Genomic DNA, 15,827 nt, shown 5'->3' on the forward strand with positions numbered 1-15,827 from the left:
GTTAAATGAAATTCCATATTCTTTGACAATTGATCTTAATTGGAGCATATAAAGAGAACAAAGTCATCCTAGAAATGACCCTTCTAGGATCCTACATGTGAATGGAGGAGGTGACTCTGAAAACCACCCAACATGATGGAAAACTTTCTCCTCACACTACAAAAAGGTCATATTGCCACTCACTACATGGGAGAAGGACCCAAAACCAAAGTGCTTTAACAAAGCTTTATCTATAAGGTGATTTGTTGCTGCTGTGGTCAAGTTTTAAGAATAAAAAAAAATCTTGTGAAAAATTAAGAGTACAGTAAGCAAGCTGTTTAAATGTTTTTATTTCACAGACTTACAGGAATTCTCTAAAATGACAAAGGGAAGATTCTTTGTGTTTCAGAGGTCCTTCAGGATGTCATAACCCTGTGGACTGGCCACCCAGTGTGGGGGCCACGTGGTTTTAATGCTGGCTCTGTTCTTCAGCAGGCTGTAATATTTGGCCAATTTAGGATAACGCCCCACAGACAGCCTAAAGAGAAAACACATCATGTTACTGGAAAAAGGCGATTGGACTGCAGCTTCACACAAATCAACTGCTTAGCTACCCACCCGAAACGAAATGCACAAGCGATGCTTGGAAAGACGATCACATCGGCTAGGGAGAAGGCCCCTGCTAGGTATGAGCCAGCAGCCACCTAGATGGAGAAGTGAAAGACGCAGTACTGTCAACACAGTGTGTGAGTGCCTGCAAGTGTACACAAGTGTGTGCGTATTGTTCGTACACTCTCCAGGTAACCCTCCCACAGTTTGAGTTCAGCAGTCAGAGCCTCTTTGTTTCTCTTTACAGCAGAGTCGTGCCTCTCCTCTTCAGGGACGGAGCAGTCGTAGTAGATAACTGAATCTGAAGCAGAACGCACATTAATGTGTGACTGTCTTCATGGCTTCTGTCCCCTCTGTAACTCAGCGCTCAGACTTGTGCAAGTGTAACTTACTGAGTTTATCAGTGAGGGCAAGGCCCTCCATCATGTGTTGGTACATCGCGGCTTGGTCATCAGCACTGTCAGGAATCAGCTTGATGCCCTGAGACTTAAACTGATTCTGTTTCAACAGTGAGAAAACAATAATCAAAGCAGTGTACTAAAAGCTACACAAATTATAAATACAATAAATTCAAGTAATTAATTAAAATATTGCTGTTTACCTCGAGGTATAAGCATGTTGCACAGGACTCATTCAGGATGATGTCTCCGTGCTTGAACGCGGGAAGCTGACAGAAAAAAATTGGCAGAAGACGTCAGGTTTTGAGGCTCATCATTGTGTAGTGCACCTTGTATCTGTGCTGTTAGTGCCTTTGAGAGCACGTTATTTAGGACGAATTAGCAGATGCCCCTGTTTGTGTGTTGTACCCATAGTTTGAAAAACAAGCTTTCAGACACACCTGAACAGGGACTCTACAGACATCTTTTACATACAGTCTATGTGCTAGCTGCTCCCACATTGTGCCTTCATCTCTGTCAGTAAGAGACTGGTCTTCTATCCAGACGCTACCCCTGTTGATATGTGTTAAAATAACTATAATACTTTTTTTTTTAAAGGCTGTTATGTCATGGTTGTACACTTTGCTGTGATCATTATGGGTGCGGTGCACCTACCTGTCCTCTTGGGTTGACTTCCAAGACTTCCTGAGATTTGTGCTCTCCTTTCTCAAAGGACAGCAGTTTGCGTTTGTAACCCTGCAGCTTCTTCTCCTCCAGAGTGATCATAACACGCCAGCAGGGAGGTGATCCAGCCCCCCACAGCAGACTCATTAACTTTGCCATGGACGCAGGGACCAAAGACGCAGCGCTGAGCACTGATTAACAAAACCATGAATGAATGCAGAGCTGCACAAACTGGACAAACACCGTAAAGCGAGCAGCAGCAGCAGCGCATTTTACGGCACTTGATTATTCCAAAGGTTATCAAGTAGAACCACACCACGTGGCTCACAATCACAGAGGTGAACGCTGGGGGAAGGAATGACACGCAGATCCAAGTTTGCACTCTATGGTTTTTATTTTATTGCAGAATGTGTATACACGGCATTTCAAGTGAAAGTGTTTATAAGAACGTTCAGCTCACTACATGGCATTCATGCAGTGGTGTTTCCCAGTTTCTTGCGTCTAGACTGTTCAAGTTGGTACGTGACAGAGTGTGACCACAGAGCTCAAATCAAACGTCCAGATAATGCTCCTCCCTCTGTTTCTCTCTCTTAGCAGGGAGCAACACATTTCTTCAATTCACAAAAAGAAAAAACAAGCCACAATTGATCCTTTGTCTCAGACTATAATACACGTTTCTACAGCAATTACAAAAATACACAATGTGAAATGCACTAAACATGCACACTGTAGAGTTTACAGTATTTAGGACCTGGCAGCTGACAAGGGCATTTACACATATCATGCAGAACTGTCTGCATGTTCCTCAAAATAGATTATTAAAATGTTTTTGTTTTGTTTTTTTAAAAAAAAGTCCATATTATTTTTTCTTTTTACACTTTACAAACAGTTCCTCTGAGTTAAAAACTATTTTTTGTGTTTTCAGTCGTTCATTTCAGCATGAGACTATTAAAGTGGACTTATTATGCTCTTCCTCGTTTTCTGGCAAGTATGCACTGTTACACTGGCGTATGCAGTTTCAAGTAAGCGTGTCAGCATATATGCAGTAACCCCGTGAGCCACACACTTCAAAACTGAGCCTTTTTTCTTTCCTACTCATGGCACTGTATGATCGATGAGAGCAGATATCCCTAATACGATCAAATCTTTTGTTTTTAAGAGAAAGCCAATCAGAAAAGAGTTGGCTTAAAGGGCGGGGGGGTTAAAACGGCTTGTGTTAAGATTAAAGAGGATTCTTTTTAAACTAGCGGAGCCAAAAAACTAAAAATATGGAGTGGGAAATGAGCACAATGGGTCCACTTTAATGTTATTTAAGGTGCAAGACGTCAGAGCTTTGCAAATAAATACTGAAAAAAACAAAAAACAAACAAAACAGAGAAGATTTTCAACAGTAATACTCATGAGAACCATGTCTTAGGAAGTGAAATTTAGGACGTGAATACGTTAACGAAGAGAGAACGGAGGTACAGCATCGCCCCTTTGAAGTGAAAGGCACTCATCAGCTTGATAACCTTTCACGTCCCTACAAAAGCACAGCCACGCTCATTACTTTTCAGATGTGTAGATTCTCTTACTGATAATCTTTGTTTTTTCTCCAGGGAACAAATTCAAATTCATCCTCAGCCTGGCAAACTTCACAACCAAAATTCACAGTTTAAACAAATGAAGAAAAAAAAAACAAACCCCAAAAACGGCGACGTCACAGCTGCTGACACTCACAAGCGAAAATCATCCCAGCATTCAAATCCTTTTCAGATAAATAAATAATTCAGTGTAGAGGCAGCGTCACTTGAATACATTTTCCTTTTCCTTGCCTAACTGAACAGAATCAGTCCTTATGAGAAGCATTCCCTCGTGACCTCCACTGTTTCTTCTGGAAGGTGAAAATGTCGTAATGCCGCCTCTTCACTCAGAAACATCAGGCAGAAAGAGCCGCTGGGAAAAACCTAAAAGGACGAAGGCTGACAGAGATTTCACACAGACATCTGAAGCTGAGTTTTCACGGCGAGAGGTGGATGATCACATCTGTGGCTCTGGGGAATCAGTTAGCCCTAAAGCGAGAGCTTCTTCTGGCGTCAGGCCGTTTTTCAGCGTCCGCCTCACTGTGAAGAGAAGACGCGGAGAGTCACCGTGCAGTCGTGTGATGTTTTCATGTTCTCCAGTTCTGCACTACATACTAACTGAATGCATGCTCCAGGATTTATAATATACTGTAATTAACCTGCTGAGACTTACATCTGCTCTGCATGGGGTTTATTACAATCCATATCTCGGCTTTGGTAACAATCAACAAATAACAGTCATATTTACTTGGTTTTAAACAGAGAAATTAATGGTGAACATGTAATTAAGAGGCCATAAATAACCATTAAACTTATGCAGTTGAGTGCTTACATTAGAAATCTATTTTCTGACGTGAATAGGTTTTTTGAAGTTGCATGTTTAAACATGCAGATGAGCTCCTAGCCATCTAAATTACCACCTCGGTATTTGCAAAGAGATGTCTAAGTATGAGATAAAGCCAAATTTCACTTTGTTGACTAATAGAAAAAATAAACTGTTTACACACGGAGGATTCTGAATATTACGTTTTATGACTTTATTTCCTATCAATGTGCTGCTAGAAAAAAAATCAGGATCTGAAAGGTTCCAACACACAGGACCTGAGCTGGAAAGTCTGGTATGTAAAAACTTATATGTAAAAGCTGCTGAAGTAATGATTTCTGGCTCAGAGTATGTGGAAAACATATCTTCTACTCTGAGCACTGAAAGTGCTTTATACAACTTTTCTCTCCCATCTCACATTTAATGGAGACATTGGAGAGAAACGTGTATATTTGGCATGCAGAGTGGAGCAGCTGGGGGTTTATGAGAGCCTTTGACTCAAGCATGGGTTAGACTCCTTGATCCGAATGAGCGAATGAAATATACTCTCATTAAATATGCAACAACTTTCTGAAATTTCCAACAAATAAAATACTAAAATATACATCTAAGCAGACATTTACTAGTATGAAATAAAACATGTTTGGGAAGCAAAAAATAACTATATATATGTGTGTGTGTGTGTCACTCGGTTTCATGTTAGACCCACCAGGCACCAGGTAGGTAATGTTTGGTTTTAGAAAGATAAGACAGATAAAACACCATGCTTGTGGTTTCAGCAGCAGGACTTTAATAACCACAGTGTGTCATTTAAGGATCTGTAAAGAGTCCATCTTTTATATACAGTCTACAAACTGTACTCTACCTCATGTAGAAACAATTATGTTTTTGCCTGTAGTGACTTTAAGGTGCTTAATTTCCCTTCGCTTTCAGCTACTCTGATTGCTGTATTTAGCTTTATATTTATATGAAAGCAGTGTCATGATTTTGAAGTGTTTTTTTTTCTTTTTTGAAAAATCTCAAACTATATTTCACATATTTTTTCTTATGCTTGTTTCCTGATGTCTTCTTGGAGGTGTTACTCATCATCCACTATGCAGTCAGCTTCTTAGATTAGATACATTTTCATGGTCATGCTTTCAGTTTGAAAACCTGATATATTCAGAACTTAAATTAGCGTGACATGTGCAGTTGGGACAGAGGTGAGCTCGTACATGATTTGCGGTTGGCCCTGGATCTCCTCCTCTCTCTGGGCTGGGTTCTGGTTCCTGGACCCTGAGTGGCTGACCTCACTATGCGCTCCATGATTTCGTCTGCAGCATCATCTCCACAGATCTGAGGGTCCTCCACAGGCGGAGTCCATGCCTGCATGCTGCGTCCTGCATAAACAGGTGAGAAAATCTTTAGTAGGGAAATCCTTTCGAGTGACCCAACTCCAGAAATCTTCTTTCTCCCTTCCCCACCTCCTCGTCCAGGCCGTGACCTGGTCCGTGTCCGCAGTCCCGGCACGCCGCTGCCCTCCTTGTCACTGCCACTGAGGCTGGTTCTCAGCACCGCTTTCATGTGCTCGTGCTCTGCAGCATCCTCGGCATGCTCCAAACCCTGAGGCTGCTCAATTTCCTGACCCCCACTGGGGGCGCTGTTGTTGCTCCCTGCGCTACTCCGACCACACTGTTGGAGCGAGACGGAATCAAAGAGGATCAGAATTTAGCAGCTGAGTATTCTGAACTTTAACACGGCAAAGCACCAAGAAAAACATCCAACTGCAAACAGTACAGTGCCTGGTGCCTTTGACGTATCGTTTAGTCGTTTAGATGCAGTTAGTGGATTCATGCACACAAACACACAGACAGTTGATACCTCACGCTCCTCTTCATCATCAGACTATGGGAGAAATAAAGAGTGAAAGTCAAAGAATAGTTGCAAATAGAATAGAATGAAGCGAGAAAGATGAAAAAGCAGCACTTCAGTTTGAAGAAGAAAACAAGAACAAAAAGGGGTTGGAAGTGTGTGTGTGTGTGTGTGTGTGTGTGTGTGTGTGTGTGTGTGTGTGTGTGTGTGTGTGTGTGTGTGTGCGCGCGCGTGTTTGAGAGAGAGAAATACTCACAGGAGTGTTTACGTCCATGATCATCTTTCCTCGGGTCTTGTTGCGCTCGCGATGGTCGGCTCGTTTCTGTTTCTGCTGCAGCACACGCTCTCGGGTGGTCCGGTACTCCAGCGCAAACTCGCTGAGGATTTTACTGAACCTGTGGACGCTGATCTCTCTCACACTGTAGGCCGGGTGACCAAGGAACAGCAGGAAGGAGTGGAACCTGAAAGGAAGAAGATGAGGGTGATGGCAACTCTTCCTACCTCCTGTTTTATGTGTTGCACTACACAGATTTCCTCATTCACACAGCACAGTGTTGGTTTTAGTAGACTAATTAGTTTTGTTTTGTTTTTTTGTGGTAAACATCAATAATAAATGATTCAAACTGTGAGACGAGCTACCTGTTGATGATCCTGCGGTGAACAATCTTAAGGATGATGATTCGCTCTGCGCAATCTTTGAGGAAGTCGGACATCTTCTGCTTCAGCTGGGGCTTCATCTCGTGCTTGGCAATCACCTTCAGGTGGTCCCACGAGGCTTTGCAGCGCCGCTCCATTTGACACAAGTTCTCCTGCAGCTGGTCAAAATCCACCTGTTGAAAAAAACGTTTATACAATCCAATTCAAATTACTCAAACACAGGATATCTTAGTGCCCAGGGGCGTAATTTCCAGGGAGGTTTGGGGGTTTATGGCCCCCCCAATAATCAGACCCAACCAATATAGCCCCCCAACAAAATTAGGAATTATCTTGCATAAATAGGCTGTTGATTTTCTTTACTTATTTCAGTTATTACCAGCAAAATAGTTGCACGTTTAATCATCTGGGAATTTACCCAGATTTATTTATTTATTTAGACAGAGATCTTGACCTCCCCAATGTTCAGCACAAAGTTATGCTGATGTTAGTGCCCATTTACAAGATTTCTGTAAAATGATACTAAAGATTTAAAGAATATCTATATGTGTGTTCATCTTTATGTCCTCGGCTTATATTGAATTTTATTTCAAAAATGATTCTCAGTTGTCTGGATGAACAGCCCCTCTAATGGTTTCAGGTCCATTTTAAAGTCCACTTACCATTTATATAGGTGTTCCACAGGGATCTATTCTTGGACCTCTTTTATTCACTCTCTATATAAGCAACTTTATCTCAGCCACTCAAAACTGCAATGTAGAATTTACATGCTGATGACACTATTCTATATGCCACTGGCTCTTGCCTTGATCTGGCCATTGCAAATCTACAGTTTAATCTACAGTGGGTCAAAATCCTCTGGTCATACATAAATTTATTTTAAGCGCTAATAAATCAAAATGCATGATATTTATAAGGTCACCTAAAAGTATCCAACCACATTCAAAACTTTCATGGTGATAGAAGTGAAACTTTTAATTGTTATAAATATTTAGGACAACTACTCTTGCACATACTTTTTTTTTTTAAATGTGTGTCTAATAATTCATCCTAAACAACACCAATTTTAAACCAAAAACCACGTCTCAACCTTCAAAAAGGCCCTGGGATCACACACACACATTCAACCAACAACTAACCAGGGATACACTTTTCCTCAACAGCTTTTGTTTGCATGTTTAACAGGTAAGGTTCCTTTCCCCTTCTGCTCTGAAATTTAAATGATTATTGGCTGCGGGTTGATAATTTGATTGTGGCGTGAGGTGCTTCCAACTTCAGTTCAGTCAGGGGAAAAAAATTATGTTTTATCTTTTTAGGTTTTTGGACTTATTTTGACAAAATTCAAGCAAATGTAACTCTTGATCTTTTACAGTGTAGAGATGCAGAATAGGTTAGCAGTGAATGCACAGCATACTTTTGCAGAGCGCGTGATGGCTCCTATCTCTGAGTAGAGGTCGGTGCTCTGAGGGAAGTTTTCCACCACCACAGAGCAAACGTGATGGAGCAGTGACTGCTTATGGACCGTGTCCTTTACTTCTGGAACCTTCTCCAAATAGGTCAGCTCGAAGCCTTTAGCCTGGAACAGGAATGTTGTGTTTATTTTGAGAAACAAACTCAGATTCTACTGACTTGTCTCCCAGTAATCTGATGTAATAGTCATGACTCACATTGGTGCCGTTGAGGAAGTTTCCGATGGAGAGCAGCGTAGAGAGGACGTAGCGGATAGTTTTGTTCTTCTCCAGCTGATCCATACCCTCCTTCAGATCCTGCAGTGGCTCTGCTACTTCCTAGTAGGAAAACACACACACACACACACACACACACACACACACACACAGTTATACAAGTTAATTAAGACTCCCAAAGACATGTGTTTCATTAGTCTGCCATTAAATAAACAGCGAACAGGTGCATGTTGTCTGCCACCTAAAATCATCTGCTCTTGTTTAAGGTCGCGAGAGGTTGCCACAGAGGTTGCTGCTTCAGTCAAACTTCAGCACAAAACATGTTTCTGATTAAGTCGACCTCTTGTTTCTGTGCAGCCGGTTCTCTTGAGTGCATGTGTTTGTGTGCCTGCATGCTATGCTTCCCTCCATTAAAGCTTCCACTTCCAAAGCGGAGCCGGGAGCACGGCTCTGCCGAATATGCGGTGGGGGGAATCGTGCCTTACATGGAGATTAAAGACAACAACATCCCGCTGGATGCTGTAAAATGTACAGGGCGGTAACAGAGGGGCAGCATGTTTCTCATACTCCAGGCTTTGGCTTTGAACTTCTCCTCCTGGATGCATTCTTCGCTCGAATAAAACACGACGCCGTGCCAGAAGAAGACGAGGTGCCGCTAATAAGCGTGCATATTTTGTCATGATGTAACTATGTTGATGCTTTGCGGATGTTCTTTGTACTAAAAGGATGTTGATACTTAGTGATACGGGTTTAAAGAGTACACACAATAAGCACACATGCTGAGCACATTTGCTCAAACCTCTGTGGTCTGTTTCTGCTTTAAGGAAACCACTTTTACTTGCTAAGTATCATTTCAAATGTGGATGTAGTGATGGTGTTGGTTCCCTCCCCTTATGGAAAGTACATTTTTCTTAACACTCTTAAGGTTTTTGTTGTTTCACCTTCTCCGTTGCCTCGTAGTCCATTTTAAAGGCCCAGAGCTGGAGTCTGGCAGAGAGCTCACTGATGGAGGACAGGGTGAGGAGAAACTGCTCTGCAGAGCCCAGCGGGACATCAGGGTTGGCCAGCTGAGCCTCCTGAATCTTCTGCTTCTCCTCCTTTGTGGGGATCATCGTCAGGATTTTCTGTGAGGGGAAAAATGAAATTGTGGGATTAGAGAGGACAGCAAAGTGCAGATGTGATCTGTTTATCACTCCCTTTCTTTTTTACCATTGTTTGAATCTCTCACCTCTATGCCCTCCTTGTTGAGAGCATACTCGTCAAAGTTGAGGATGGCTGTCTTGATGGTGCGAGGTGGAGGCAGGACTGTCAGACCAATATTGATGGCGTTGCTCCTTTTGGAATCCAAAACGATGATCTCTTGGCGTTTGCCATCGGCCGCTGTTTTCTGGAGCATAAAAATACAGACGGGGGGAGGGGGGTCACTGCTGGATCTCTGTTTTGCTCCCTCCTGTATTTTCTGCGTCTCGTTTCTCAGTGTGGTCTGGTTTATGGGCTTGTATGGATTAGAGGGCCCATCACTCAGGTTACATTGATCACAGCTGTGGGAACTAAATGGGCAGTAGAAGCAGGAAACACCATGACAGATTAGCTGTATACTAGGTGTGTGTGTGTGTGTGTGCGCATTCTTATTTATGTGAGTGTCAATGTAGGGGCATCAACCTCACCGCCATCATAAACTATTAAAGGAAGGAAGTCATAGCATGGCAACAGTTAACAGTGTAACAGAGTAGGTGCAAAGACCTTGTTAGTGTCACTGGTGAAGCTTAAACTGGCCCGTGGAGCTGTATGATGGGAAGTGGCATCTGCTGCCCTCTGAAACTCCTCATATTTAGTGACTCGGAAATGAAGTGCTGGTGTAGCACAGACAGGAGCTTTTACGATACTTCCTGTGAAATTTCAACAACGTGGAGCTGCACTCCCAGCATGAAGGAAAAGTTAATATACTGTGTAGGAATTTAAGTACAACACAATGCGAGTTTGTACAAACACCACAAGACCTTTTTGCCATCCAAACAGAAACTTGTGACTGTTTTTTTATTAGAACAAGACGAGGATTAACATGTGTCTTGTAACTATGCAATGTGTAAATACAGTTTATATGTTTGATGTTTCCCAAGTTTTAAGCTACCCGGAGACAGAGGGGTTGCATGTCTACTCTGCTGGCGGTATGCAATTGCAACAATATTGGGAATAAATAAGCATGTTCATAGCATGTTTTTGTGTGTTAGAGCGCTGAAATCAATTCAAGAGATTTATTTCAGATAGTGGTCGTGTTTTGTTTTTTTCACTCCATTTTTCCTTCTTTGATGAACAGGACCCCTCTCAGATGATAAAAAAATGGTATGATCCTTCATATTCAGAGTCGGAACGTGCAGACATGAATTAAAATTTGCCTCCACAGGACGCAAATGCCTGAGTTCCCTTTTTACTCTAACTTTGTTGTACTACATATGTGTCTGCTATATAGCCACATACATGATGGCGGGACTTCACAAACCAGTGTCTAGTCCTATGTATTTTTCATGTATTGATTAAGCTCATGAGAATACATCAGTTTGTTGGAAGACGTACTTACACGCTACTCAATGTAAATTTATGTGTACAACATTCTTTTTTTTTCTATTAAATAAATAAAAAACAAACGACTGACTGTACCTTTAAGGTTGGAGACAAAAGAAATACGTGTCACAAAAGTACACCGGCTGTAGAAGGGAAACTTTATTTGATTTTAAATATTCTAACCATGTTATTTTAATAGGAAGGTTAAGAATGCACATTATGAGAGCAACATGAATGAAGCTTCTCCTGACCTCAGATGGCTTCAGTGCACCGGTGGTCCACTTCGCTTGCGCTGCTTTGATAACTACAGACCACCATCATGCCGTCACATTATTTGTAGTCCAGTAGCTGAACTGAAGTGACCTACTACTAACTCATTCAGCTCAAAAATATATTGGGGGGTAGCAGTGGATCAGGAGTTCAAAGTGCGAGAGGCCTGGCTTTATCTTCCCTTCTTTGCAGATCATATTTTTCTTATTTTGAGGCTTTGTGAGAATTACAACCGACTGCACCGTTTGATCAGGATCAAGACACACATGACCTTGTTTAACCTGTGAAAAATCTGCCTTCAAAGTAAAAAAAATAATGGACAAAAACTTTTAACTGCTTGACAAAGATTTGATAATTTATATAAAAAGCAAATTTTGAACTAGTTCTAATTATTGTTATTAAATGGATAATCTCGCAGCACTTCTCTTAGATGCTGCTAGAACTAGTTTTTGGAGTCAGTATCGTACAGTTACATACCTTTGTAACTGGTATTTCCTTTGACTTTGTCTCAAACAGGTGTTCCAGTTTGGCTGTGTCCAACTTCACCGGTTCCAGTTTGGACCAGAATGACTCTCCACTCCTCTTGTAGTCCCTGTACTGACAGTCTGTCGGACGCACCTGATCACAAACAAAACAAGCATGAGTGCATCAGATGGAGACATGTGTCAGACTCCCACTTCCTACAATAAAAGAGGTAAATGAGAGACTCTGAACTCAACGAACCACAAATACCAGCGGCCAAAGGAACATGTTGAGTGAGTCATTGTTTCTGGTGACTGTTTCATCTTAACTGGCTAATGGAAACATGCAGTTTAAAAAAAAAAACATCAACTTGGTATTTTGGCCCATAGCATCTTCGGCAATAGAGAATACGGACATAGTCGAATAAATCTTAAATGCTTATATTGTTTAGGCCCTCGAGCAGTATTAAAAATCACCACTGAAAGTGATTATACTTCACTGTTGCACAGACGGATCCAAGTTATAAATCTACCGTGCAAGAAATAGAAAACACTCGAAAGACTTCCAGACAAACTAACACATACTCTAGGACTGGACACCTCAGGTCCTGAATGCTTACAATATGTAACACAGTAGGAATATATTTTTCAAAATGTAATAACAATGTCCTGTTGCCTGTATTTGATGTGTTATTGTCGGTTGAATAAGGGATTTAAATGATGTGCGAATTATAGCATACTATAATGCCGTGCAAAAGTCTTCACCCGCCCCTCATTTCTATATATTTTGCTAGCAAATATATAGAAATAGGGAAATATGCACAGCAATTTGTTTCAACGTCAGCAAACACACTTGGAAATATAGTATAAAAAGGTAAAAAAAGAGTAAGTACAATTATAACAAGCTTCAAAGTCCGTATTCAGTACGACCACCTTTATTCTGCCTGAACACTTTTAGGTAAACTTTCCTGTATTTTCGTTTCAGGCTTCAGGAATAGTTCTCCGGGCTTCTTAAAGGACTTTTACAGCTCTTCTTTGGATATTGACTGTCTTTTATCCTGTTCTCTGTCAGGATGATTCCACGCTGCCTCGATAATGTTGAGGTCTGAGCTCTGGGGAGTCCAATCCATGACTGATTGTTCCATTGTGTGTTTTCCTATCCAGGTATGCTTTTGCTGCACTTACAGTGTGTTTTAGGCAGCTGTCACGCTGTAAAATGAAGCCAATCAGATGCTTTCCAGGTGGTATTTTATTACACTGTATCTGTTGGTACTTTTCTGCATTCATAATTCCATCATTTCGGACAAGATGCCCACTCAACACTACTGACTGAAACACAGCCTAAACCATAACAGTAGACAGTCACTGCTGCATCTCTCTCCTGACCTCCTCTCTCTCCTGTGTACACGTTGATTAAGCTTTGAAGCAAAATTTATTTTAATCACTCCGTAAGATCTGTTGCCACCAATTTTCCATCCAGTTCTTGTGTAATTTGACTCCCCTCAGCCATTTCTCCGTCGTTCCCTTCCTTAAGAATGGCTTGTTCACAGCATTTCTGATGAGGTGATTTGTGCCTCCAACTGGAATTAAAACACCATCTTTCACTGCCAGGTACAAGGGCTGATCTGAAGGTGGTTCTTAAAGCAGCCAATGTCCAAAGAAAAACTCAAGACATTTCCATGGTACTTTTTCTCAATGTTTTACACACCATCCCAACAAAACTTTATCAATACAGCAATGAAATTATAATGTGAGTGTTTTTTTTCTCACCTCACTCCAGAAGAGTCTGATCGTCTTCTTCTTTTTGTTAAAGAGAGGCGGCTCTGGGGGAGGAGGCACTGGAATTAGGGCGTTAAATGAAGGAGGAGGTGGAGGCCTCATGCTGCCAAATAAGGGTGGTGGCGGAGGGCAACTGCCCAACATGGGTGGGGGTGGAGGGAAGCGGGGGATGCAGGGCGGAGGCGGGGGCAGGGGCGGGAGCTCGCCGCAGCCCCCCATCAAAACGGCATCGAGGATGTCCTTGTCGTCTTCCTCTGTCAGGTCGGTGAAGTTGATGTCCCCGATGCGCAGCTCTCGAGGGCTGGCCAGCAGCTGGTCCCAGATCGTGTCCGATTCCTTTTTGGGCGGGGGAGGAGGGGGCTCGTTGGCTGGGCTGTCCGAATGAGCGTGAGTCGTGCTGATGTCCTTGATCAAGTCTCCGAACCGCTCGGCGATCGGTCGGATGCTGCCGCGATGGTCCGACTTCTCGTCCCTGCTGTTCTTCTCTTGGTCTTCCCCAGGTTGCCTGTTTGCATCCTGCTGAGCCTCTTTGTCCTCCCCTTCCCCTTCCCCTTCCTCCTTCTCCTTGTCCACATCTTCCTCTTCCTCCTCATCGCTGGGCTTCTTGTTCTGGGAGTACAGCATGTCGAGCATAAAGAGTTTGCTGTTGAGGAGTTTGTTGCAGTTCTCATTCACCTCTGCCTCCTTAAAGCCTGGAAAGAGGGCGATGTGGTTAAAGACGGAAAGGAACAAAACGCACACTGCAGCTCAGTGACTTTCTAGTTTCATTAGAGTGAAATGAATCATAAATGCAGGTTCTTGAAACCAAATCTAAATCATAAAAATTTATTAATTTCCACTTTTTCCTTTTAAAACCCACCACTCTCATTGCTGCCCCTCTCCTCTCTTTCCAGAGTGCTGCTGGCGGAGGAGATGCTGGAGGCTGAGCAGTTGTCCTTTTCATTTACTTCCTCATTCTGCCGTTCCTTGTCGCTCAGGATGCCACTGTCCTCCTCTGCCTCCTCTCTCTCCTTCTCTGGTTCCTCTGCCTGTTCCTCAACTTCTTCCTCTTCCCTTTCTGCTGTCACTTCCTCCTCTATTTCCACATCTTTCCGTCCTTCCTCTTCCTCCTCCTCAGCAGTGGCTTCTGCCTCTTTCTCCTCTGCGTCTACGCTGGCACTAAAGTCGTTGGCTTCTTCTGTCACAAAAACATCAGAGTTATTTACAGAGTTATTTACCTCCTCTCATGTTTTTTTACAACTTCCATTGAAGTTCAGTCACACAGAAACATACTATATGGCACTACATGTGACATATCTATGACAAAATACTGTTTGAAAGATGTATTTTAAAGGCACCTCTGTTGCTCGTGACAAGAAAAGCAAAAACACAGAATGTAAATAATACAGCACATACACAAAGCCAGGCTGTGGCAGGACCAGGATATGAGCAGGAAATGAAGAATTAAGTTCCTGTTTACACCGAAACACACACGTGTACACGGTAGACACCCATAACTCAACAGCACAGTCCACGCACTGAGACCGGCAGGGTTAGAATAACACGGCAGCGCGAGGCCTCAAACACCAGCCTGTGTGAGCGACACAACTTCAGTTTGTGGCTTTGCGTGCACTCCCAAAACGAGGCTGTTTCCTTGCATGGATGTTTTGGCACGGCACATTCAAAAACGTCTTTCAAAAGTTCATTTCACCCCTTCACCCATATCCCCTCACTCTTTTCCAAAAGTATCCTCTCCTCTTACTGCTTTCCACAATCTGTCTCCCTCTTGCTGCTTCTTTTCCCTCGCGTCTGTATGTTAATTTAAATGGTGAGCTGCAAAGTAAAAACCATGCAAGGTTGAGAATAAGTGCCGTAGGCCCCTCAGATAGGAACTGAACAGGACATCCTGTGTTTTTAACTATTAGTTTTCAAAGTTACTAACATTAAAATAAATCCATATTAATCTTGGCAACTGTCTGACAAGCACCACGCAGACACAAGAAACTAGCTTTTTAGTTAGAACTGAATCAGGTGACCACAAAACCTTCTTTAGTTACACTGCAATAGGCCTAGGCTGCGTTGGACTTCCCATGATGCACTGGGTGTTTCTACTTCACTCATTTTTTCCCCTCTGTGTTTATACACCATTATGCATTTAATCATTAGTTATTATTAATATTTGCCTCTCTTCCACAGTGTGATTTCTGTGGAAGTGGACCCTCCCCTCGGGAACAGCTAGTCATGACAGATGGCTTCCTGCTAAAAAGTAGTTTTTCCCTCCCACTGTCGCCAAAGTGCTTGTTCACAGGGGGTTGTCTCATTGTTCGTTTTTTTCTGTATCGTTTTAAGGTCTTTACTTTACAATATAAAGCAGCTCTAGGCAATAAAATGAACTGAATTGAAGGCTGTTTTTTTTTCTCTTTTGGTACGTTGCACTCGGTACTGAGAAGCGGATGCTCCCAACCTTGATCCCGTTAACGCCTAAAACTTTACGTGTATCATAGTAGATCCATGTTGTCTTTGCATGCACTAAGGAGCTGTAACTCAATTTA

At 42.4% G+C, this 15,827-nt stretch overlaps 2 protein-coding genes across 8 annotated transcripts in view; both read right to left on the reverse strand.

Moving 5' to 3' along the window:
• Window positions 1-318: 318 nt before the first annotated feature.
• Window positions 319-1,938, reverse strand: LOC120726918 (glutathione S-transferase A-like). The gene is made up of 6 exons (XM_040020954.1): window positions 1,641-1,938; window positions 1,190-1,255; window positions 981-1,086; window positions 771-889; window positions 598-683; window positions 319-517 (listed from the first exon to the last, which is right to left on the reverse strand). The coding sequence occupies exons 1-6, from the start codon at window positions 1,806-1,808 to the stop codon at window positions 385-387; spliced, it is 678 nt and encodes a 225-aa protein (XP_039876888.1). The 5' UTR covers window positions 1,809-1,938; the 3' UTR covers window positions 319-384.
• Window positions 1,939-2,024: 86 nt separating this feature from the next.
• The window catches only part of fhod3a (formin homology 2 domain containing 3a), a 61,164-nt gene continuing 47,361 nt past the window's right edge, over window positions 2,025-15,827 (reverse strand). For 5 of the 7 annotated variants that reach the window (XM_040020950.1, XM_040020947.1, XM_040020951.1 and 2 more), the window contains 13 exons: window positions 14,156-14,473; window positions 13,288-13,988; window positions 11,534-11,674; window positions 9,453-9,611; window positions 9,166-9,348; window positions 8,207-8,326; window positions 7,954-8,115; window positions 6,525-6,715; window positions 6,142-6,346; window positions 5,895-5,918; window positions 5,498-5,705; window positions 5,249-5,413; window positions 2,025-3,751 (listed from right to left, as the gene is read on the reverse strand). In XM_040020950.1, the coding sequence (XP_039876884.1) occupies window positions 3,669-3,751; window positions 5,249-5,413; window positions 5,498-5,705; window positions 5,895-5,918; window positions 6,142-6,346; window positions 6,525-6,715; window positions 7,954-8,115; window positions 8,207-8,326; window positions 9,166-9,348; window positions 9,453-9,611; window positions 11,534-11,674; window positions 13,288-13,988; window positions 14,156-14,473 (2,660 nt within the window). In that variant the 3' untranslated portion in view covers window positions 2,025-3,668. The remainder of the gene's footprint in view (window positions 3,752-5,248; window positions 5,414-5,497; window positions 5,706-5,894; window positions 5,919-6,141; window positions 6,347-6,524; window positions 6,716-7,953; window positions 8,116-8,206; window positions 8,327-9,165; window positions 9,349-9,452; window positions 9,612-11,533; window positions 11,675-13,287; window positions 13,989-14,155; window positions 14,474-15,827) is intronic. The other 2 variants (XM_040020948.1, XM_040020949.1) reach the window with 2 other exon arrangements.

Source organism: Simochromis diagramma, unplaced genomic scaffold (genome assembly GCF_900408965.1).
Source record: "Simochromis diagramma unplaced genomic scaffold, fSimDia1.1 OVJJ01000753.1, whole genome shotgun sequence".
Classification (NCBI taxonomy): domain Eukaryota; kingdom Metazoa; phylum Chordata; class Actinopteri; order Cichliformes; family Cichlidae; genus Simochromis; species Simochromis diagramma.